Genomic DNA, 26,439 nt, shown 5'->3' on the forward strand with positions numbered 1-26,439 from the left:
ATACACTTAAATGGGAAGAAATGAAATTCCAACGGTAGGAAAACGTTTGGAGACAAAAGGACCCGAAGGTTCTTAAAATAAAAATGGAAAGGAAATAAATAATAGTAAAAAAAAAAAATTGGAGGTAGAGCAAAAACGCGGTCGGTTTAGATCCCCAAAGAAGAATGCTCGGGCAATTCCTCGTGTTTGCCGAGATAACCGACCCCCCTTTTCCTTCCCCCTTTTTTATATATAACAGTGCCCTAGGTCTGGGGCTTGTACCGCGTGTTTGGGCTCAGAGTCACCCCCTTCCCTCTGCCCAGGAGATGTTTGGTCCCCTCTTCCCTTCTCCCGCGTATACACCAGCACAACGCCTGGTTCGGCACACAGGCGCGCATGACTCTCGGTTCGACGTCGTGTCGGCCTGGGGGCCGCGCAGGGTCAATAAGCGTCAAGGATGTCCGTGTTGTCCGAGGACCTCGCCCCCTCGCCCCCTCCCCCACCGCTTCCTCCTTCCATTACTATACCTCGGCCCCCGCGTTCCTGCGTTTGTCGGCGGTCCCCGGGACATTGGTTGGGTGGTGGGAGGGGGGGGGAGAGAAGAATCCATCCCCGAGCGACGAGGACAGTTCCGGAGGACCTGGGTTCCGAACTTCAGACCCGGCGATCCTGATCTCGCGAGATCACTTCAGGCGAATGACGGGAGAGGTTCTTTACTGTTGGCCAGTGGACGATCCCCCTTCCGCTACAATTCCTGAACTTCGTCGTAAGAGCTTCTCAAGTTTCTGATTTAGAAAGCTCGTTTTCCACACAGGAAAAAAAATAAAGCTCTGTACTTTCACAGAAGAGTCATTTGGAAACAAGTTTCCACTAAATAGTTTTTTTAAAATACCACAAGAAAAATACTATAAACGTGTACACCACAAGGCTGTGGTTATTTTTGCATATTTTAAATACTGAGCATTTCTTACAAATATTTAAAATTCATGCTTCATTCAAGCATAATTTATTTCAAACACGGAAAAGATGATCGAATATTCTACTATTAGACTTTGTTTTGCTTTACCGTTCTTATTAATATGCGCAGTCCATAATGGAAAGGGTATTCAATGAACGGTTTACAAATAACTTTAACTATTGGAGGTACTGGGACAACACAAAGCATAAATTCCCAGATGAGAATCCGCATTCAGTATTACTGCTGTTTACTTGGATATTGTTGTGCAATTTACAGATAAAATTACATCACAGTGTAGAAGACGCAAAAACCAACATACATTTTTTTTATCAAGGTCATAGTGGCTTTTAAGGTCCTCGGCGGTCTTTGATCCCTTCGGTTTGGAGCTCATATTTAAAATGGTTGTTTCCGTCACCTTAAAGCTTATGTGCATAGTTGTGTGGTGTAAAATCCAGCATTTACCTAAAAGCGTGAAAATGCACACAAATGCTTTTTTTTTTTAATCCAGCCGTTCTCGCAAAGCAAATTTGAACATACTGTTACAAGGTCTGGTTTCGAATACCGCTTAAGAAACTTAACAAGTACCTTTTATTTCCGCTGGTTTCATTTAAGGGAAATTTTTGTTGGAACTGTTGAAACGGGCATTTGCAAAGTAGTTATTAGATGGCTTAACCACAATTTAAATGCATAAAATACTTTATTTTCATACAGCAAGCTATACAGTAAAATTTCCGCTTTGCACGCAGAGGCTTTGCACATGCTGTAGTCGCCCTTAAAGCTTCCTCGGCTGTGCCATTTAGAAGCGTCAAAATTGACTTAAATAGGATACGTTAAAGTCGCAGGGATAATTTTCAGTGTTTCTCGCGAAATTGTTCAACTTTTCTAGCTGTGATTTTTTTTTTTTTTTGTAAATAAGTTGTCCAAATAAAATAAAAATAGTTTCGTCTCGCAAAGGCACAATAGAGATGTTCTCTTGTGAGGATGTTGGCCCACTGTATGCACACGGATACGCGCACCGTGTTGATTCGTCCGCGTCGCAGAAGATGGGTGGCTCTAGCCGTCGGAGGTGATAATGATTCCGTTGGCTTCCACCACCTCCTTTCGCCTCCACCGCGCGCCCGCCGCAAAGCCAGAGTTTGGCCAGCAGGGAGAGGGGAGGCGGAGGGAAAGGGTTTAAGGTGGTCGGGATTTAGCTGAGGAAATATTGACAAACGTTCAGTGTGCGGACGGTTAAAAGAAAAGTCAATATTGGTGATGCCGGCGCAGGAGAGTTGGGGCGGCCAAGAGGAGGCAGCTGGTAGACACGACGCTAGGTACACCTCTGTGCGTCTAACCTGAGCGGACGTACACTCTCGGTCGTGAAATCTTAGCACTTTTTACGACATCCTTTCAAGACACATAGAGTAATTTTAAATAAAAGTACGTTTAAATTTAAAATGTACATATAAACCATCTTCGCATGGACGTCAATAGACAAAAATAAAAATAAATAAATTAGAACCTACCCTCCTTAAGGGGGAAAAAGAAAGTTATTACAGTAAAGAAACTAAACATTTTCATGTCACGTGTATTTGCACAGATATAATTATAAGTAAAAAAAATATATTTTTTTTTTACAACTGTTACCATCACATTACAATTTGAAGTATAAAGACTCGCAAACACGCGAACTAAGGTACTGTGCGCTATTCAGATGGCTATATGTCCGCTTTTAGTACAAAATAACTAGTTATTCTATTCAATGCCTGAGTTTGTTAGGTTTCCAGCACTGCAGGATGTGGGTGGTTGTTTTCGCCGTCGTAAAACAAGCTTCTGTTCACGAGCGCTGCAGGGCTAGCCAGCGGCAGGCATGTGTCCCGAGGTCTCGATGCCACGATAAGGACCTGTATTTCAACGCTGTTGCAGCGGACCTAAAACGAAGACGGGAGTTATGGGGGAGGAGTTTAAGGGGGCAAGTCTCGGGCGAGGTAAGGGGGATTAAAAAAAAGCGCTGCTGGAATCGTCAATTCCTCCTTCTCGCTGGGCGGGCGATCGCCAATCAACCGGTAAAACGGTTTTCTCTCGGGGGCAACGACGTGGAAACGGACAGCTTCATTCACGCCTGCCGGGGGTTCCTAGTTAGCGTTTCTGCTAGATCCAGAGACATGCTCCCCCCCCCCCCCCTAACTTTCCTTTTACCTTGTTTTTTTCCCCACCGTCCTTTTTATCTTCATCTTTGCCCCCTTCCTCCTTCTCCTTTCTCTCTCGGAATGTGCTTAACCACAACTTAATGTCAACGTCCACGCTTCCGGCGACATTCATACCACTATTACCCGGTAATTCGATGCCCTGCTAAGGTTACTAATCTCGTGACCACCCGCTTGTAAATGATCTGTTGACCGTATACCATTACGGTTATCCTCGCAAAAATGCGTCCACCTATTAATGACCTCGCAAGTTGGTTATTAGCGTCACAAAACGATGGCCCACGCCAAAAATTTAACAACACTCCTAGTTTGTACTGTTCAGTTTTGTGACTGTCTCACTCTTTTCTCTCTTTCTCGTTTTGTCTAATCGATTGATTAGATATGCAGAGTCCTATGACCAGAATTAAAGAGTCGCAAATGTTATACTTTAACTTACATGAAATTAAAAAAAAAATAGTAGAATTTTATATTTTACACATTTTTTTTGTCTTTAACGTATTGTATTTTGTTTGTCGTATAACTTTTCTCGGCTGGTTTTCCAACTGGAATAAAAACTTATCGAAGTTCCAGCCTACGTGCTGGAACGTAGTTCATTTTCTTTGTGGGTGTTTTATTATTATTTTTTTTTTCTTTTTGAACACAACCGGTAAGATACTTCTTCTCGCTGCAACAAGTCCCATCAATCCAGTTGACATAATAATTTGATTGATGACTCCATCGCCTCGCCTCGCCTCGCGGGGAGTGTGTCCCCCCGTCCACTCGACGTCGCGTCGGGGCGTGTGGGCGAGGGGTGTCCGGGCGCGCGGGAGGCGGCCGGGTTCCGGCGGTCTGCCGGCGGCGGCGCTAGTCCCACCCCTGGCGGGTCCTTAATTCAAATCCCGTGTACCGCGCCGCGAGAGCTGTGTGCGAAGGGCGGGCAGGGCCTTCCCCCTCTCCCCCTCCCATCGCTTCCCCCTCTCCCCCTCCTCCCCCTCTACCGTCTCAAGATGGACGCGTCGCGCCGTCTCCCCCTCATCTTTGGCGGCCGCGCCGTGACAAGGCCCGGGAGAAATTTGACTAGTATAGGAGGTGGTCGGGGGGGGGGGGGGGCGAAGCCTTTTGTGGGCCGCTGTTTGCATTTCTCAGGACGGGTTTATATATATATGTATATATATTAAAAGATTACAGAGTGTAAAGAATACAGGCAGAGGAGCACTCCATCCGGTTTATAACAGCGTATCACACACACACGCGCGCGTCTTGTGTACTGGGTTCCTCGTCTATACTAGCGTTGAAGTCGCCGACAAGAAAAAACCTAGTTTCATCGCAGCCGCGTCGTAGTGTGTCAAGACTATGCTAACTGCAAGTGGCAAATTCATAGGCACACACTGTCCTGTTGATGGGGGATTAATTTTTTTTAAAAATATATTTAGCAGATAAAATGTTAGATACCATTCTTTATTCAATAAAAGGGCAGAAGCGCCTACGAATTCGGGCCCATTAATCGAAATTTATGCTTTACTCTGTTTCCCATGAATAAGTGCCGAGAGTCTTTCAAACAAATAATAAAGTTAAAACGGGATTTTTGTGTGTAATTTAATTTTTTTTTTTTTCAAAATACATTACAAATTGTTTTTATGGTAAAAGCATAGCGGGTTAATCGGTTTAAAACACGTCTTTCTAGGTCTGTCCGTTTGCAATGTAAGTATACTTACAATCCGACATTTACTGCAGCTTTTTAGACAGTAGGCTACTTTTTAAATCGGTATTACAAAGCTTACCTGAGACTCATACACATGCGTAGTACTACTGCATACTTTATCCTTGGTATTCTGGGACACATCATGTCTGTTGCGTTTTGACAACTTCTATTCAATAACTGAAGATCGTTTGTGAAATTCTTAAGTTTTACTTGGTGTGTTTTTCACGAAGGCTGCTGTGCATCTTGGTTGCTGGTGCAAGTGTTCTTCCGAGTAGTAGAACAGATTTTTCCGTTTGCCTCCCTCTCTTTTTTACTATGGTCCTCTCTTGCGTTGCGTGATGTGTTTATGCCCTGCGGCGCACAGCGGCTTTACGCTGTGTCACGACCGCGGCGTAGCTGCATAGCGACACGGCGTCTCTTTCCAGCCGTTTGCAAGCCACGCACGCGCACGCATGTGACGTCACGGAGACGGGGCGTGAGCATTCGCCCAAGGCGTCGGTAGTCTGCCTGTGGACGTCGCGTGGACCCCGAAGACGTTGACGCTCAGCGTGTATTCGCCGCTGTTCGCTCTTGCTTCAACCTTTGAGTATATATACTGTATAGAAGTCGCCAGCCCAGGTTAAAATTTATAATACGGTTTTGAGGTAGTTGGTTAATTCACCGCCGCAATCGCCACCATCTCTAGGGCATCGACTTGTAGTGGTCCCTAGCGGACAAGTGTCGAACTCTTCAAACATCCCTTCCCCCTCCCGTAGAATGAACTTGAGCTGCAGTGAATGATAGGTGGGGGGTGCGGGGAATGACAGCGGGCGACAGTGCTGCGCTCTAACGTGTAAATAACAACTAAGACGATACAGGGCGTTACGGCAGCGCACTGCAGCGGTGAAGTTCCCAAGCTGCTCATCATACGCTTCTGAAACACGTAGAGTAAATCCTATCCACTCGCGACTTCTATACAGTATATATATTCAAAGCTTCAACTGCCCAAGGGCTGATACCATGAAATGAGATTAAATGCGTTTTCGTACCAAGTGCGTCTCTGCCTGAGGACGGGAACAGATGGCAGTTCCCGAAACGTCGCTCGTTTCTGTTCTGGAAAACTATTGTGTTTGTTTCGTCTTCTCGTTTTATGTTGTGTTTTTGTCTCGTTTCAACTGTTGTGCTGAATTTTTTGGGGTTCAATTCATGATTTGTGTTTTTTTTTTCGTTTTTTTCGTTCTCTTAGTCCAATTTTCTTTGTTTTTCTTTGTTTGTTGACCATGTTCCTGTTATGGAATATTATGTGGTATATATATCCTGTTTACAACAGCAATTTTTTTGCTTAGTTTGTGTTTTTTGTCTTTTGGTTTTTTGTAGTTTTCTTCTACAGACATACATGTGTTTAGCAATGGCGTATGTCCAAAAGCTTACATCAAGTCATGAAATGAGAGGTTCCGTGCAGAGGTTTCCTAATGGCCAGTTGCACCGTTCTCCTCTTCAAACCGCGATACAATGATCTTAACCCAATAATGATCTGACGATCGTTCCTCTGAACGTTGCGCCAGCACATTCTGGGACTAAGTGCACAGGCTTTCAATCTGCGGCAACAGGCAGCAACAGTGTCAAAAGGATTGTTAGGTGCATTTATATTGGTGGGCTGGAACGATATGAAGTCACCACAATATATCAGCCTCGTCTCTTTTGATTTGTAGGTAGATTGCAGCCGTTACCTTTGTGCGAATTCCGGAAATTTTTTATATAGTTTTTCGTTTCATGGTCCATAGACCCAAAAACCATCGTAAACTCAAAAGGTTATATATACATATATGTTTTATATATATACCTACATATAATTTTTGTGGACACGATAACTGTCGCAATTTTTCTCAAATCACTTCCATACTGATACATAAAATCTAGTAGTGGAAAATCTCGGCCTAGTTCGTTTTTGGGCAATATGCTACCAAAGGGGTAGAAATGGGAAAGGATTTAAAAAAAAATATTCTAACTCCCGTAATATGTAAAATATTACATCCGATTGAACGTTTTATAACTCTTAGGATTAATGCTAAAATCTTTTGTCCAAATAAGTTTTTGATACGACCAACCATAACTGCAAGGGGTTGAAAAAACAAGGATTAGTGGAAAAATAAAATCTTAATTCCCTTCTTTGGCAAATTTTGAAATCGTATGAATTGTGTATTAATTTTATGTTTATCTAACACTTTTTGTCTGAAACAATTTTTGATGAAACGAACTATTGCCGTAAAAACAGGGGTTTTAATTAAAAAATTAAATTACTAAAATAAAGTAACAATTCGTAGGAATTTATTAATTACTGTCTTAATATTAACTTAAATCTTTGTCCAAAAAAAATCATACGACCACGTATTAGTGCAAGGGATGAAAAATAGCGTTTGAAGATCAAAGACTGCCTTACTAGGCGTATTATGAAATTCTTTAAGACATTCAATGCTGGATGCATTAAGTTAAAAAACATTCAAAAAAAATTTTGTTCCATTAAATTTGAGAAAATGTTAAATCGATCTTTTTTTAATATTCACGAACATATAGGATGTTATGTCAGCTACATTAAGTTCTTAACATGTTCCAGGATTTTTTTAGAAGTTTCCAAAATATTTCCATGTAAACAATAGGAACTTCGAAATCTACCTACGCCTGTATGCTGAGCATCAAGGATTTTTTTAGCTGGAGAGTTGGCAGGGTTTGGTAGGCCCCAGTCTTTTCACGGGTTTCCTGGGCGACTGAGTGTCCCAGAGATGTGATAAGTTGAGGTGAACACCAGCTATTGCTCACGCTTATGAAAATTTTGACCTTCAATTATCGAGGAATGTTGGTTGCAAATTATCCAGGGGTCTTCTTCAATTTACCGCTATCTTCGTGAACTTACGGTCTCTGCGTTCACTTACTTTTAACATGAATCCAAAAGATTGTTCTTTGTATATTAACAAAACACTCAAATCCTGGCTAAGCGTACAGTAAGAACATCCTTCTTTTGTCCACATGTGTGTTTTACCTTTGTTCAAAACCAAGCATACAATTCGGAAGTCGAAATACGGTGGAATTTCCATGAATATTCAGTTATTTGAAATTACTGACATATCTTCTCTTATTTGAGTTAAATTATTCGTTGAAACGTACGCAAATTAACTATAATTTCGAAAGGTGCAGTTGTGGGATTGAGCTTGAGCCAACCAACTGGTTAGTGAAATGTCTCAGCCGCGATGAAACGGCATTGCGCGTCAGTACCTTAGACTGAGATCGCTGCGTTAGCAAAGAAAAAGAGGCAGAATCACCAGAACTGTTATAGGCCTACGTAACTGCAGGCACAAGAACTTGGAATTGCCCATGTCTCGTTGGCAAATGAATTGAAGGAGTATATACATTTTCCACATCATTAATGTCCTAACGTTAAAACTGGTTGCTATTCGAGCGTGATTCTTTTTTTGTTTTTTCATTTAAATTACAAGACACATCACGGCGTAGAAGAAACATACTTCATGGTCGTAACGATTTCTCTCAACAACTTCTCGCACACAAGTTAGTACTTAACCCATTGCGCGATGGAAGTATGGGTTGAACACAGGATAAATTTTTCTCCTAAAATTAGAGAGACCATCTTTCTACTGCAAATAAATAAATCCTTCTAAATAAAAAAAAATATTAATATTATCATAAAATTTAAACAGCCATAAATTTCTAAATTTTCAAATCTACACTGTTAAAAATTCGGTAATTTTGTAGACTTTTAAACGAAGAATGCACATAGAATGAAGGAGAGTCATTTTTGTTGTGAACTTAAAAGTTTTTTAAGGTTTTGTTAATACTCCAATATGATTATTGTGATTTCATTTCCAAAGTAAGAAACTTCTGTATCTGTAAATTTGTAAATGTACCCATAAACTTACGAAGAAACCTGAATGATTTGTGATCAGCATTCTACGTAAATGTAAGTTGAACTATTCTAACAGTGTATAGCACTGAACATTTTAAGAGTCAAGTTACTCAGGAGCATAAATGTAGGGGTGCATAAAAGCACAATAAACATTTTTTTTTGTGTTCAATTGTTTGTGACGCCGGGGACAGAGAAACACTAGAGGCGTCTTTTTTTTTTGTTCCACGCCACATACCCTGGAAGCAACTTGTTTCAGTTAACGAGTGCACTCAACGTCCGCGGCGCGCCAACGACAACGCCAACAAATGTCGAAAAGGCCAATTTTCTTACGCCAGTGATCGGATCTCTCGCGTAACAGAGCCGATTGTTAATGGCGTTGTTCTCGAGCGAGTCGGGCCGACGTAGCCGTGCTCGGGTGTGTTTCTGTGTTTACTGCCTCGACGTCAAGGACGACGGATTTCGCCCCGACTGTGTCTTCGCGGCGGGGGGGGGGGGGGGGGGGGGGGGAGGAGGAGAGAAAATCCGCGGCGCGTGCCTACCGCGTGCTGTTCAGGTGCGTCGTTCAACTGTTTCTCTGCTAGTCGTAAAGCATTCCCGATCCGATCGCGCATCACTGTGCTGTTTTGTTTTTTGCTTCGGGTCGTGAAGATGCTTCTCTGCAGGAGGATGTTACATGCCGTCGTCGTTGGTGTGAGATGTATAACGTCCCATCATTTCGTCTCGATACCCGTCAAGTATCAATTATTAAATGTTATTTGTGACTAAATAAAATTTACTTTTCGTTCTCTAATTTAAAACGTTTGCTAGTCTTTTTTTTTTAAACAAAAGAACAAATTTCCAAGTAATGGTGTGTAATGATTCAAGAAAGATATTGTAACTCTGCACAACACACGGCTATGGTTATTATTGTATAAATTTAATACTTTTTCGAGATGAGTATTTCTGACGAAATTGATGCATCATTTTATATTTTAATTGAAGTTTCATTCAATGATAATTTTTTTTAACAATGGAATTATGATCGAATATTCAATAATTTGACTTTATTTTCTTTTATTGTACTTATTAGGAAAGCTATTCAGGAAACGATTTACAAATAACTTTAACTATTGGAGTTATTGGGACGACACAGCGCATGAATGTCCGGGTAAGAATCCGAACCCAGCATTACTGCGAACACTATTTTTTTTGTAGTTTTTTTCATGTAAATTTACAAACTTACAAATATTTGTATTTCACATTAATATTTCTGTTCCATTAACAACAACAAAAAAATTCTGTGTACATCAATATTTGTCGTGATGCATTTCGATTTGTGATAGATTTAGTTTTACTTTTCTTTGACAATGGGAAAGGAAGCAGCGGGGCCGAAAGTCCTGCGGGAGCCCGAATACAATTTTTTTATAATGCAACATGTCTGATGAACTACGAATTAAAATAGAGAGTTAAATTTGCCAGAATTTTCTTTTGTTTGTGGCGACAGATTTATCCGTTACTGATGGGCATTCTTGATCTAGGTATTATCCTGATGTAGGTGTCCTAGTATTTTTTATTTTCTTCTGGCTGCCTTAAATAATTCTTAATATTTTAGTCTTCCGGAGCTTAAAGTACGTGACGTGTCTATATGTATTGTGATCTTTATTTCCCTATCGATTTCAGCTTGTTATTTGTGTATATGGCGTAGTCCAGATGGTTCGATCATTCCTTTGCAAGAAGAACCGCCACGAAACTCGCAAAGGGCATTCTGATTTAGACTCGTGTTAACATCATTTTATTTCCCAAGCGGCGGGGTGTTCTTGCTTGCTAGTCGTTGTTCCTCTCCGCCATCCACTGTGGCGACATCGACAATCCGATTCACGCCCGTGCGGTGCGAAGCACGTGGTTTCGCCGGGGACGCACCACAACGCCGAAATACCACAACGCCGAAGTACATTAACGCCGAAAAATGTCATTGCAGGACTACCACAAAGGTTCTGTTAGGTAAGGTTAGGTTAGGCTAGGTTAGGCTATCCTAGGTTAGGTTAGGTTGTGGTACATTTTTCGGCGTTACTGTATTTCGGCGTTGTGGTACACAGCAGTTTTCTAGCTGTCGGCGTTGCGGTCAATTTGGCATTCGGCGTTATGGTATTCGGCGTTATAGTACGTTCGGCGTTGTGGTAACGACCCGTTTCGCCCGGGCTCGGCGATCGACAGTCCGCATCGCTGGCGCGCGCGCATATCTCTCCCCGCCGAAGATAAAGGCTCGTGAACTCGCCGCCGCGTGATCGCACCTTTCTCCACGCGCGGCCGGCACGCGCGCTCACGCGCCCCGCCGTATCGCCCGCGTGATCCCCCCCCCCCCTCCTCCTCCCGTCGCGTCGGTGTCCGACGACACCGACGAGAGGTAATCACAAGCGTAAACAGGGGGGCGCATCGCCCCCCCGCCTCCTCTAGCCAACTGTTTGTTGACTCAGATGATCGCGCACAGACACTCCCCTTCCCCCCCCCCCCCCATATTCCGACTCGCTCCCGAGTTACAACCAGCCCTTGGCCGAGTGAGTGGCCGAGTCATCTCTTCGCTCAGCTCGTGAGCTCCCTTCTCAAACAACTACAGCTGCACCCGAACACTAGCCTTGTTGTGGATCTCTAAACCAGAGGTCCTGTCGCGCCGTCAAATTTCCCCTTCCAACACCTTCCACAATTCTGCGTCAAATAAAGGTCGGAGGATTATGACGTCACCATTAAAAAAAGTCACTGTCACAGTCACGTTTCGTTTCGCAAGTTGGATGACTTTGAGTTTCCATGAAATATTTTGCACGTGGGACGGGTACTAAATTATGTTGGGCCAATCAAAGTCGTGCCTTGTGAAAACGAAAAGAACAAAAAAGGTGCTTGACGGAGTATCCGTTTGGTAATGCTTGCATGGCCACCCCCTGGCAGGTATGCATGTCGCGATGTACTTGTAGGTACAAGCAAGTACCTGGTACCCGTGAAGGTTCACTGTAATTTTTTTTATTTTAGTTTATAAATGGAACTGAAATATTCACTTAAAAATTATAGGTATTTGTAAATTTGAACATTTACATGGGGAAAAAACCATCACTACAAAATAGTGTTCGCAATAATACCGTTAAAGATTTTGATAAACCGTTTCCTGAAATCTATCCAGTATTGTTGAATAATCGATTATTTATTCCATGGTTTAAAAAAAAATGCTTGAATGAAACACATGTTATAAAATATAAAATTAGGCACCCATTTTCGTAAGAAATACTAGTCCATATATTATGAAAAAATGACCATAGCCATGTTTTGTAAAAGTACAGAAACACCGCGCGCGGTGACCACGGTGGACTTCCTGCTAACACCACAGTTGGACTGTACTGAGATGTGCCCTTGTGTCCCTGCCGGCGTGAGACCCTCCACTCAGAGTCTGGCCAGAGTGCCATCCACGCCTCTTGCCCTTCATCGTCAGTTGCCATCGGAGGTTATCATCCACCACCTCCAGGGCGGCTCAGTCTTACCCCGGCTTGCGGGGTCACAACTGCCGAATACTGTACCGATCCGGGGCCGACCAAGGAAACCACAGCGGAGAGCACAGCTTCTTCGCCGATCAGCTCGTGGTACTACCAACTTTCAATGGCGCACAAAGCGTACTCTCTTGGGCCTTTATGTGTCAGACTGTCGCCACTTTTCCATCCGACTGCCACATGGGTACCCTCGACTCTGCCGTCTCCTGGTTGTGACATCGCCTGGGCTCCAGTGGAGATAGTTCGCGGCGGGGCTGGCCAACCGTTCAGAATCTACAGAAATTAGGATGATTTTTTTCAGACGTGAATTAGTCTCAATAATCTCTCCAACAGTAGTGAAGTCAATCACTTCAGTTCAGATCTGGACGCCATGCAAAATTATTGCTTTATAATCCAACGTACTTCTGCCGTCCAACAGGCAGTGAACTATTTAATGCAGTAAAAGCAGCGTGATATGCGATCCAGGTACAACAAGAGTTAACCCCAAAGTTAACCTTAGATTTCTGAAGTGAAACTTCTTTGCTGAGGGAGGGGGCTACAATTTTTCGAGCGGTGAGAAAAATTCCGGTCGCACGAGGGGAATAGTTATGTACGCGGTGGGGGAACCGGGAGAGGAGGAGACGGCAGGGGAGAGGTAGTAGAAATGATGCAGCATACTTACACACTTGCATACTTGCACACTTGCATACTTGCACACTTGCATACTTGCACACTCGCATACTTGCCCATTTATACTTGCACACTTACACACTTGCATACTTGCCCATTTGCATACTTGCATACTTGCGAAATAGAATAATTTATCTCTGGCATAGTTGCATATATATATATATATATATTTTGATCGGCGACCCCAGCCAGAGAGAACAGTGTTTCCTCCACCTAGTGTGTCTGTGTGGACCGGCGCGGCTGAGTGCGAGCGGTGTGGTGCCCCGCAGGCGAGATCACGACCCGCGCGCCGCTGGACCGCGAGCTGCGCGCGCGCCACGAGCTGGTGGCGGAGGCGCGCGACCAGGGCTCGCCGCCGCGCGGCGCCAGGGTCGCCGTCAGCGTGCGCGTGGCCGACGTGAACGACAACCCGCCCGAGCTGGTGGACCCGCGCGAGGACGTGGTCAGCGTGCGCGAGGAGCAGCCGGCGGGCACCGAGGTGGTGCGGCTGCGCGCCGTCGACAGGTGCGTGCGTGCCCTCCCGCGCCTGTCTGCGTCGCCCGCTCCTCTTAGGGGCCGGTTGCACCATTGAAGATCGCTGGTCGATCCGAGATCAAACGAGGCAACGAACCAGGATTGTCACACAAACGGATTGCACCATTCGAGTTCACCTTCTGACAGAGGATTGAGGTGAACCACTGTTTGAACCACCGAAATTGATGGTTCAGAGCAGTTGGATCCGAGATCTTGTGTATTTTTCGTTGGTTTGTTGTGTTTTGTAGTCGTGTTCGCATAGATACTGCTTTGTTTACAATTGATATTTTAATGGGCTACAATAGTTTACAGGAAATTGAGGCCGATATATTTTTAAGTATGCCCGAAGTATGGTAATTGTCATCATAATGTTATTTAAAATATGATGCCAATTCTTGCCAAGCTTCTTCCTTCTGCTTACAAAACATGCCATTAGTTCTTTTACACTCTAAAATATCCAGTCTTTCTTGTACCAAATCGACAAAGATGATTTTTTCTTTTTCAGAAAAAAAACTTTTTTTAGGTACTGAAATTTTCTTTTCCATCGTCATGTGTACCTGCGTGTACCCCAGTCAACTCACAACCGACCACAAGTTTGTAATCAATAAACAAATAGGCTTGTATGTAAATATCACGATTCCAACATTTACAGCAAGAACTTCAAACATGCTAAAGAATATTATCTGTGACTAGACGGAATTCAGTAGCCAATAGAAAACTTGCTTTCATTTTACAATCAATCTTTACCAACCTAAACCTAGATCGTGAGATCGAATGTCTGAACTCGTAAGTTCACTTTGGTGCAACACATATACACTGGATCTCAGATTCGACTTGAGATCACACTGAAACAAAGATCTTACGATCTCGGATCCGAACAGTTATTGGTGCAACCGGCCCTTAGTGTCCACATCTGTCGAGTGGTCAGCTTTCCCCTCGATGTTCTGAAATCAACTTAGTCGAGATTGTTGCGCTCGGGTGTCAACCGATACCAGTCATCCCTGGATAGGATCCTCGTATGTTTCATACTGCCCAAATTTTTGCCTGTATGCATATGATAATCAGAAAACTTTAAAAAATGCACAGAAACATATTTTTGACGTTTACGTTCATCAACTGCGTTTCACAGTCACGATTTTGCAAAGCGCAAGCGGGCCCTCCCCCTGTGAGGGGCTTCTTAATTCCAGGGGCTTGGGCTGGCGTCCCTCCGCCGGGAGATACGCCCGTTTCAACTGTTGTAGATGTGCATTTCATACTTCTCCTTTATTCTCAGTTGTATAGCTGTCGAGGCGCAATAAGTTTGTCTAGGTTTTATCATTCCTTCAACATTTAGAGGTTTAGGCCTGCAACCCCTTAGACCAAGCATCCTTTGCGCCAGGGCCGGATTTAGGCGAAAGCCCCGGGGCCTACACAAACGGAGGGCCCCCCACAAATTCTTTGATAATCTTTTTCCGCTGTTTTACCTTTACCTACAGTACTTTGCACATACATGATTATATTATTGCTAAATATTAACAGAGTTATTCATTTAACACTAAAATTCAATAATTTCATATAATTCTTGTCTCCGATTATATTTATGTATGTTTTTTTAAAATACTATGAGAATCTACTTGATTTCACAATAATTTATTTATTGGAAAAACTCGACTCAAAAAAAATTGTTCATTTTATTTGTAAAATAATTTGGGGCCAGGGGGCCTCCGCTCCTCTGTTGCCCTGCTTTGCGCTGACCCCGCAGAGAGAGCGCGCGGTCTGGCACGGGACCCTGGGCGAGGGAGTACACCCGGTGCGTGGTTTGCGGCCGCAGGGACGCCGGCGAGAACGCGACGGTGACGTACTCGCTGCTGAAGGGCCGCGACTCGGACGGCCACGGCGTGTTCTCCGTGGACCCGCTGACGGGCGTGGTGCGCACCACGGCGGCGCTGGACCACGAGGACAAGGCCATCTACCGGCTGGAGGTGGCGGCGGCGGACGGGGGCAGCCCTCCCAGGCAGTCGGCGCGGCTCCTGCGCGTCGAGGTGCTCGACCTCAACGACAACCGGCCCACCTTCACCAGCTCCAGCCTCGTGTTCCGGGTGAGTCGCCGACGACCACGTCAAGTTTCCTTCCATTGTCCACGTGCCATCGGCGGAGACCTGCAAAATTCGCGGATTCAGTGACCTCCAGGACAGACTCTACTACAATCTACACACTCTGACCAAATGCCACCTGTTCATTTGGCTGCTGACTTGTGAGTCGTCTCGACCGAGTGTCTGTGATTCGACACTTCTTTGAGCGAGGGTCTCTAATTGGCCCTCATTACTCCAGATTAACAGTGGACCAATGGCAGAAGCAGCGCTAAGGTATAATTATTTGAATTGTAGCATTTCACGAAATGAATCCGCGAATTTTGCAGGTCTCTAGCTATCAGTAGGGACCGGAAAAATTCGCGAGTTCAATGACCTGCAGGATGAACTCCGTAGTTCTACGTACACTCAGTCAAATGTCACACTTGGCTGCTGTCTTGTGAGACGTCCCAACGTAGCAGTCTGTGATTCGATAAAGCTTCGGTTGGGTGTTTCTCGTTGGCCCAGCGTCATCCTAGTGAGTTGTGAGCCAATGGCAGAGGCAGCATTGAGGTGTAACGATTTGTATTTTAGCCTATCGCGAAATGAATTCGCGAATTTTTCCGGTCTCTATCTATACATAAAATAGCCTACAAAGTAAGACTGAATGTAGTTCTTCGTCAGCTAACAAAAAGCTCTGTTGTTGATATATGTGCTTTCGTTACAGAGTGATTAGTTTAGAAAGATTATTGTAATCCATAGATGGCGACTATACTGTATTTTCTCTCCATTGTACGTAGCTGGATATGCTGTTGGAATTGTATTTCTAAGTAGTCTGTATTTAATGCTGGTTTGCACACATGTTCCTGTCGGCATATATTTTTTTTCGCAAATCTGACAGGTGTAATTCATGTTTTCAATAACATTGCTTTGACGAAATCATCAAACAATTGACTCAATAACAAATTATTTTTAAAAAAATCATAAACCAAAATATAGTATGTTCAGTTTGATTTTCCAAAGGCAAATCCTTACTTAAATTTCTATGTGTAAACGTTGTAGATACAAAAGTAGCCTACACTATTCCCGGAGATTTTAGTTTACAATATTTAAATATTCAATCATGAAGCAAAATTACTCATGAATAGGGACCGGAAAATTCGCGGTTTCTATGTCCTTCAGGATAGATTGCACATTCCCCTGTACACTTGGGCAAACAACGCAAGTTCATTGGCTGCTGACTTGTAAGTCGTCTCATCTGGTTTGTCTGTGATTCAATCCTTCTTCGGTTGAGGGTTTATAATCGGTTTAGATTCGTCCAGATTAACAGTAAGCCAATAGCAAAATCATCTAAGAGTTTGAATTCTAGCTTATCGCCGAATGAATCCGCGAATTTTTCCGGTCTCTACTCATGAAACGTGATATCGTGGTTATACTGGATCCGCTCCTTCACGAAAGCCTGTCTACGGCCTTGGCACGGGAGGAGTGTGTACCGTTACTTCTTGCGAACTCTCCCAAAAATACGTTTCCTAAGTTTGTACGCCTGCCGTCGCCGCGGGCGACGGGAAAACAAATTCGGAATGGAGCGCGCGGAGCGTGCGGAACAGAACCGAATTAACCTCTCGGCGGGCGGGGCAGAACGACGAATGATCGTCTCGCGAAAATACTTTGTGATCCCGGGGCCAGACCTCACTTTTTTGTAGGACGAGGGATGTCTTTGGGGTGGTAAGGGAGGGGGGGGGGAGAGAGAGAGTTAGGGTTGAAACTTAATTAATCCCTACCTCGCAGATAAAGCTCGGCGCGAATCATCCGTAGGGGTAACGCGTCGCGCCATTACCGAGACCGGTCGTCAACTGAGCGCGGAATGAAGTGCCTGCGCCCGAGAGAGCTTTATGGGTCCGTTGGCCGACGACTGCCCTGCTCGTAAAACATGCATCATGCTCTGCCCTCTCACCTACCCTCCCCCCTTCCCCCACCACCACCCACAAGCCACCTCGTGCCGCGGCTTATACGCCTGCCTGGCGCGGGATGGATAAAAAAAATATATACCCCACAGCTGCATCATTCGCAAACACAAGCTTAAAGTAGGCGCGGCACATATGATATCCTGGCGATAGTTCAATTCATTCTTGGATAATAGTAACGAGTTTAGTGATTTGCTTTGTTTCTGCGTAACAGCTGTGAAACTCAAAGAATTAAAAAAAAAATTATTGAATGGTTGCAAATTAAACTGTACCAGCTTGTCTCTTAGCCAAGGGTTGTTTTCATATTTCGCAAAGCTGGTCAGAAGTACGTACCGCGCCAATTTAACGCTGACGTCGCACTGACGGCGGTCGAAGACCACTCGATCATGACCGCATTCACCTTTCCTACGGTCAGCAGCTTGGGGATAACTGACGGGCGTTCCTTTGTGTTCTGCTGAGGAACGATGGGTATGATGCTCTTGGCGTGTGGGTTGGAGGCTACACTCCTGCTTGTAGCTGCTAGGAATCCAAGAGGTCAGACTCTTGCAGAAACACACGACGGGTTAAGGGCGTATGTCCTGTTCCATGTACATAGTTAATTTTTGCATTATTAGCTGGCAAGGTTGCATTTTTAACGTTGATATGCAGTATGGATAAGGTAAATAAATTGGAATACAAAACTGGAACATTTTAGGTGTAACGTTAATTTTTACTGGCTTCTATGCGATATGGTTTAATTTCTGTCAGAAAAAAAATACATAATTTTACTTGGGCTTTTAAAATCATATTTTTTTATGATATTGAAAGACTAAATTAACTAAAGTTAATTTTCTAAAGGAATTTTAAACCATTTCACGCAGTGGCCACCAGAATTTCATTTAAGTACAAAACTATTTAGTTATTTATTGAATTGGGTTCTCCTTATCCATATTGCACAAAAATGTCAAAAATTAAACATTACCAGTTAATTATGCAAAAAAAGTATGCACTATTGATTTTTTTTTGTTTCAGTTCGGACACTCAAAAAGATAACAAGTTTGACCGTGTTAAACATAAAAATAAAATCAAAACCTGGAACTGCAGCTAGTATTTTATGTAAAAGTTGGTCCTATTCTCAGCATAGAGTAATTTGAAAACGTTATAATAATGTTTACTACTCAAAAGTAAATACAGAGATGTACTTATTATCAGACCCTAATGTTTACATTTTGGCATCACAATAGCGTGTGACAAGCTTACTAAAGTCGGTAATCTACTGCCATACACCTGAACGGAAGGATGACTGTGATAATGGTGGCAGAAAAAGGTTCTGGGCGTGTTACCTACAATTGGCGTTTCTGAATGGTTAATTTTTCTGACCAGCAACCTCGACGCTCTCGTTAGAAACGAGAATGCAACCTATGCACACCTAGTCCGTAAGCAGTGGTTCGGATCTCTCTGTAATGTTGGATGTCCCGTCCTCTTAGGGCTCCACCTACCTGGGTACACGTAAGTTGTGCAGAGCTTCAGGACAAACCACCACGTGACTTAAAAACTACTCAGCATATCCGAATACGGTCTGTTTACGAAAAGCATTATAAAATTTCTGAGGACCGATAAGTAGTTTTGTTTTCGGATTCAGTTTTTAACATGTATTTCTAGAATTATAATAGTTAAAAGGCCTGTTTCCAGAGTAATTTTAAGCATAAAACCACTGGTACAGATTCTTGAAAGCACTTAAAGGGTCTTGCATTACTCCTTTATCTTAATTTCTCCGCCATATAATGTTTCGGTCACCGCTCAGTTTCATATTATCCATATGCACGACGATAAGACTGCGCGCCAGTTATGAGCCTTGCGCTTAGAGGCGATACCGCGCTAGAAGCACCAGCGAGTGTGACACTTATCATTCTACGTCACTAACATAGATTATACACCCCTGACTGAACTGCCCCCTTAAGCCTTTTGTGCGTAACCGTACGAAGTTAATCCGTACCAAAGAATCAAATTTACCACTTGGAAACACCTAGGGAAATATTTGTATTGTAAATCAATGAACAGGCTGGAGTTTGTTAGCATGCATGTCCGGTTTCAGCTAGACCAATTGAGGTTAGCATGGTCGAAATCGGATCCTAGGGGAGTCTGATGGCGTCATGGCGTCACGGTTTCCCCCCTTCCACAGTGATTTCTTTTAATAGCAAAAATTGTGTCTCTGTTATTCACGTGTTTGCATGCGTGAGCGCTGTCGACAGCTGTGATGGCGTTAATTTCAGTACAGTCATATCAGCCACCGCTGATTCTTAGTTATTATTTTTAAGTCTTCAGAGGCGGTATTCAAAAGATGTACACTCCTTTAATTTTACCTCGCGAAGTAAAAAAAAAAAAACATTCAACATACAATTTACCGATTTTGCAGCGACTTGCTTCTCCGTGCAAGTCCACACCAAACAACGAGCAGCTGAAACCGTGTGACAGTGACCTCGGAAGGAGTGACAGTGTTGGCGACCCTGCGTGCGCACGGCGGATCGCAGCGCTGTGAATGAACGGTACCAAACAGCACGATGTTTTCTTTTAGGAAACGATCAAACACTGCGCATCATCGTAACTACCAGCGTTCCGGTTTACGAACCTCGGCGTTTGCAAATACGCCTCCACCGCGAATAAAGCGTCTCATTACCCAATGCAGTCTGAAAACGCGGCGTTCGGGGAAATGCGAACGTGTGAATAAAAGGGATCTTGCATTTGATAAAAATAATGTTTACCTAATTGTGCATAACCAGGGGAGGGGGTACGGTCCTCTTCTCTCCCCCATATCTTCTCAACGAGTTTCCGAATCCGCAATTGTGAATAGAGTTTTTTTTTCCCTAAACCATTGGTGTTAGTAAAACGGTTAGCATACGAACCCCATTTCCAAAGAGCCTCCCGCAATAGAAAACATGCTCCCCCCCCCCCCCCCCCAATCAACCCGCCGTCTTCCCAGGTCGTAAATATTCTCCCTTGCGGTGGGTGGGGGGGGGGGGGTGTCTATGTGCGCTACGCATGGTGGAGATAATTTATATGCACGCGATACTCGACCTTAAGAGCACACGTGGACGTCGGGCCCGCGATTTCTTCGTCAGCTGTTATACCAAGTGATGATAGCCGGGAGGGAGAGTGGGAGGGACGTTTTGTAACGGCAAAAAAACCTCGCGTGGTTAGGCGATCTCAATTTTGTCTGTGTGTGTGTGTGGGGGGGGGGGGGGAGGGAGCAAGTAATGATGCAGCTCACACGAGCCCTGCTTCTTCCATCCACCCCACCCCCCCTTTATTTTCCTCCCTGAATTCAATTCCTGTTACCATTATCTCCTCATCCTTCAGTCCGTGTGTTTCCTGCCTTCACTAAACTATTGATTGTCCGACGTGAAAAATGTTCTCTTTATTCATACCAACCCCCCCCCCTCCCCTCTTACGGACTGCTCGGGGAATCTTTCATCCGTTTATCGTGCGGACCAGTTCGGCGCCTGATTTTTACTACGGCTTCCTTGAAAGCAATATTGATTTCAGTTCTTCTTTACTTCCCCCCCTTCCCCCCGCAACACCCCTCATCAACACTGTCGCCTTTGGCCTTCCGAGGTGTTCCTTGTCGTGTCGCACCCGCGCGTACGTGCCGGGTCTCTTCTCTCTCTCTCTCTCTCTCTATCTTTCCCTCTCCCGTGATTTTAAATGAAGCTCTAAAAGTGGTTGTTGGTTTTTTTGAAAGAAGAAAGAAGTGACAGCTGATATAATATGTTTAACGATTATCGAAACTAGATGAAAATGGAATTTTGTAACAGTTTGGAATGTTTATATTGATATAAATAATTATTTAAAGTCCACGGTGACCTGTTTATGATTTGCAATAAGTAAAACAGTAAAAAAAAAAAAAACACAAGCCTGCTTACATTTGATTTTTGACAAAATCTTAGGCTTACGTGATGTATTTTGAGGCAAGGAAAAAATTTTTTTGGGGTGTCCGGCGGAGGGGGGTGGTGCGCATTAAGGTTTTTCGCCTAGGGCGCCATTTTACCTTGCACCGGCCGTGGATGGACGCAACTCGCACAGACCATCTGCGTCGGTCTCGCGACTCCAACCCCGCCGGTGTTGCCAGATCTGCGGATTTCCGGGGTAGGAATTCTGGTCTGAAGTCTTCGTCGACGTTCGAGATCATTTGAGACGAACTCATCTGGGGTTAAAAGAAAAAATGTTAGGTGTAGAACTGACAACGACTCACAGCGACGTCCGCCACGTTTCCCTACATACTGTTTGATAGCGATGAGCATCGAACCCGTATCGCTCCGGTACGAGGTGAATGGGCTTCCCCCCTCCTCTCCCCCCCCCCCCTGAGATTGAGCTCGATCTGCTGAATTAATAGCTACACCTACCAAATTCTGATAACTGTTCAGAATCTACTAAATTTTGTTTTAATAATCTTCCTAACAGTAGTGAAGGGGATACTTAAGTTACTTCAGTTACTTGCAGTAACTTCAGTTCAGAATTGGACGTCATGCTTTATAAACAAACGTACTTTTGTACTTTTTGCCATCCGATAAGCTGTGAATTATTTATTGCAATAACGGCATCAATACGTGAAGCAGGTACAACAACAAGCCTTACCCTTATTACCGTAGCTTTTGGTTTTTAACTTTTTAATGTGATTTTTCAACGGAGTTTTTCTACTTAGTTTTGTATAAGCTGCAGTAAATTTAGGTCGAAAGAGCATTGTCAAAGTTAATGCTATTTTAATTGTACTCAAGTAATTAAGTCCTGTTCTATATACCACGAGTTAAACAAATTAGGGTTTAGAAGTTTTATTTTTTAAGAAATTGTTTGTTTTGATTTAATTGTTTCGTTTCTCAGGTTTGTGGTAATTATGAATTAAATTTAAAATTCTAAATTGTAATCGGGATCTCGTGGCATCTCGAGGAATGTTCGCGAATCCATCCGACAATGCTGGCTCCCACGCCGGCAGTAGGTACTCCTCGCAGAGATCCCAGTGTCCTTGGGCGAAGTAGCTAACCTACCCGGCGACACGGAGTCGTATAACATATCGCCTTTTAGCGCCGCTGACCCACACGCCTACCTCTCGCGTTTTTTCTTCCTTTTTTTTTCTTCTCGCGTTCGAGGCGTGCAAGCGAAGAAGCACTAAAGGCGACACTTACAATACGTGTTAGTGCGCAAGACAGTTAATTGGCATGCGGCTCTGCAGCGTATAATATCGGCACTAAAAGCTTCACCAATGACAAAAGTGCCGACTGCGTTAGAAATCACTTCGCCCCGGGATTTTTCGCACCTACGACCGAGGCAGAAAATTTGTTTGATTCAAATGTATGCTGGTTGGGGGGGGGGGGGGGGGTTAATAGTCCCTCTCCCCGGGAATATACGAACAGTTTTTTTTACGTTGTTTAATTGTTTCAAAGATTGTATCAGTTGAACGGCTGTTCGCTAAAAAATTTCAGTTCGTCGGTTCCTATTGATAAATGAATGAGATAAATTCACAGGAAATAGGTTCTCTGAGAACAGATTAATATCTGAAATTTGAGCTAATACCAGACCAGCATGTTTGAGTGTTTTGGCAAGTAAATCCCGCTCGCTCATTTTGAATAAGATGTCACGTTCTGCATTTTTAATGGCATACGAGAAAATTAGTTGAAGCATTCATTGACTGCTAGGTCAATCCCACATGTTTGCACCATTACTTTTAAGTGTCATCAATGTACCATCCGTATCTAGAACAAAATGTTGATATCGGAAACCAACTCAGGGCTAGCGACTTCCTTCCCACCCTGGACCAGAACACGCGTCGCTGTGTCCGATCTCTCTGAGGCGCCCGGACGGGGACGCACCACAACGCCGAAATACCACAACACCGAACGTACAATAACGCCGAAAACCATAACGCCGAACGCCAAATTGACTTCAACGCCGACAGCTAGAAAACTGCTGTGTACCACAACGCCGAATTACCACAACGCCGAAATACATTAACGCCGAAAAATGTCATGGCAGGACTGCCACAAAGGTTAGATTAGGTAAGGTTAGGTAAGGTTAGGTTAGGTTAGGCTAGATTAGGCTAGCCTAGGTTAGGTTTGGTTGTGGTACATTTTTCGGCGTTACTGTATTTCAGCGTTGTGGTACACAGCAGTTTTCTAGCTGTCGGCGTTGCGGTCAATTTGGCATTCGGCGTTGTGGTAACGACCCTGCCCGGACGTCTTCGGAGCGGCTTGCAAGCTTCAACTGCGAAAGGAACACTCGAAGCGAAGAACAGCGGGCTGTTCCGAGGCAGTTCGCGTTTTCATTACTCGTAATTACATCATGGAAATACAGCACCGCAGGTTTCAGCTTTACTGTTGCTTTTTAGCTCCACTTGACGGGTCGTTGGAGATTTATGCCGACCAGCCACACAAACCCTTTTAAGTGCGTCAGTGAAACATGGCGGTGTTTGTCGTTTCTGTACCTATCGAGCGAATGTGCAGATGTGTTCGAGTGTGAGGTTAAAAAAAAATCGACGATTTTTGCATTCGCGGAATCGAACCATCGACCGACCAACCTATCGTTGTCACCAATTTGTCTCAGTTCGTATTTCGAAAGTAAATTGCTGCATGCTGTTACGCCCTCTAGAGAGTCATATACAGTTTATTAACTGGCACTGATTTGTTTGCAGTTACTTTTATCCTGCATTGAAGGCGGATGATGTTTTTACTGCCTAGAGGCCCACGTTATTGGCAGCTACTATCCTAACATCACCCTCCTCAAGGCTACAACTCTCACGTCACAATTACCCCCCCCCCCCCCCTTTTTCAACCCAATCCACACCTGTTCAACCCCCTTCTCCTACTCTCTTCCACCTCCACACCGCAAACAAATTACTTTTTTCATATCTTATATGTAAACGTAAACTAAACAAGGCATAGGGTCAAGTGTGAAAGACATAAATAATGCAACAATGGCGTTTACGTTTTGTTTGATTGATGCAGCTGGATGTATCGTTTTCACCTTCGCTATAAAAATAGTCAAGATTGTTTATTTTATACCAACAGCTATGTCGAAGAAAAACTACAATTTTCACATCATGAGAATATAATTGGTTGAATGATCACGTTTAAATGGTAAGAAACTTCGACAGGTGAAGTTTGAAGAATATTACACTAAAATGCTTGTTAAATACATTGTAAAAATCACTGTCATGTAAATGTCCCACATTCCACAGTTCATAAAAATAATATTTACCAGTTTCCCGGATGTCACTTGCAAAACAACACAGAAGGATACGTGAATTATCGATACCACTTTTGTGAGTTTTCAAATGTTGACACCGACTTTAAGTACATACATATTCGACACTTGGCTAAAAAAAAATTCTACACTTGGTCAGATAATCAATTCAAGTACACCTGTTTGATCGCCCCACTGCTATTTCCGGGTCAACTAAAAGTTTCAAAGTAAACTCCGTTTTGGGAAGGGGGGTAGGGGTTGAAAGAGGATCGGAGAACTTTAATGTGGGGCCGTTTGCGAGTGCGCATACAGGCATAGCTAGGTCCTCAAACACTTGTCCAACCGCACAGGGGGAAAAAAAGGAGGTGGGGGAGGGGGAGGAAAACACCATCACACGCTGGTAATATGCCCTCATCTGCAACAAGGGAAATTGCTCGTACCAGAAGAGGTCGTTGAGTCAGCTTTAATAATAGCTGGAAGCTCGCTAGGCAATATTGCCGGAGTGCCCCGTGAAGAGAGAGAGAGAGAGAGAGGGAGAGAGGAGGAAAACCCTGCCTTCCTTTAAAAAAAAATCTTTTATCGTCTGCGGAGAAGTGGAGGTCGCACTCTCGACTCGGCTTCAGTAATGGCTGGCGGCCCGCGCGCCGTCCAGTCCGCCGGCGGTCGAGCGCTGCAGTGTCGCGGGCAAGTCGAGGCCCGTTGACCGCCGGCCGCTCCAAGGTCAGGTGCCTCTCCGAGGGAAGGGGCTGGGTCGGGTCGTTACCACAACGCCGAACGTACAATAACGCCGAATACCATAACGCCGAATGCCAAATTGACCGCAACGCCGACAGCTAGAAAACTGCTGTGTACCACAACGCCGAAATACAGTAACGCAGAAAAAATTAGTTTTGGTGAAGGGGGGGGGGGGGGGGGGCACAGGAGCAAAATGAAAAACAACCGAATGAATTTGTGTGCTAACCTTACCTAACCTAACCTTTGTGGCAGTCCTGAAATGACATTTTTCGGCGTTAATGTATTTCGGCATTGTGGTAATTCGTCGTTGTGGTACACAGCAGTTTTCTAGCTGTCGGCGTTGTAGTCAATTTGGCATTCGGCGTTATTGTACGTTCGTCGTTGTGGTATTTCGGCGTTGTGGTGAGTCCCCGGCTGGGTCCACAATTCAACAGTAGGCCACGTGCACAAGATTTGACCCCCCATTTCCCACTGATTCACAACACCGCTTAGGAGACGGGTCGTGCGAATGGGAGAGAGAGGCCGTGCTCATAGGGCGGAAAATTAATATATTTTATTTCTGTTTAACGACGAATGGCCCAACAGCCAAAGAGAAGAAGGGCAAGGTTCTGTTTTGGCTGAACTTGAGGAAAGTTATTAATCGTATTGTGGTTGAGAAATCGTCGAGATATTACAAATGTTCAGGTGATTCCTGATTTAAAAATAAATTATTGAGATTACTTAGAAAATTTCATCATAAACATGGGACTTTCTTATTATTAATTTATGTGTTGAAAAAATGTGTTCATAAATTGCAGGTCAGATGCCATCAGATGATCATTCGGTAGTTAGTATTGTTTATTTACGAACACTGCCAACAGGTGTCAGATACATCGCGACATTTCGTTGGCTAAAAATAACAGTAAGATTTCGATTGTGAACCTAAATGCTATGTTTCACATAGGTAAGTTTAAAAATTTTTCATCACATTAAACAAAGTTGTGTGTATAACTTGTGTGGCTCTACGGTGTACGTCTGGCAACATAGCGCACCGGAATAAGGATAGCGCTAACGGATGAGACGCCTCGTAGCCGGATAACGTGGTAGTATACAC

The 26,439-nt window shown here is 44.0% G+C and overlaps 1 protein-coding gene across 1 annotated transcript in view; it reads left to right on the forward strand.

Annotated features, from left to right (window-relative positions):
• Positions 1-26,439, forward strand: part of LOC134541869 (protein dachsous) — a 650,601-nt gene that overhangs the window by 554,579 nt on the left and 69,583 nt on the right. The window contains exons 11-12 of the mRNA XM_063385570.1: positions 13,147-13,381; positions 15,201-15,468. Coding sequence (XP_063241640.1) covers positions 13,147-13,381; positions 15,201-15,468 — 503 coding nt within the window. The remainder of the gene's footprint in view (positions 1-13,146; positions 13,382-15,200; positions 15,469-26,439) is intronic.

This window comes from Bacillus rossius (genome assembly GCF_032445375.1).
Source record: "Bacillus rossius redtenbacheri isolate Brsri chromosome 4 unlocalized genomic scaffold, Brsri_v3 Brsri_v3_scf4_2, whole genome shotgun sequence".
NCBI classification, from domain to species: domain Eukaryota; kingdom Metazoa; phylum Arthropoda; class Insecta; order Phasmatodea; family Bacillidae; genus Bacillus; species Bacillus rossius.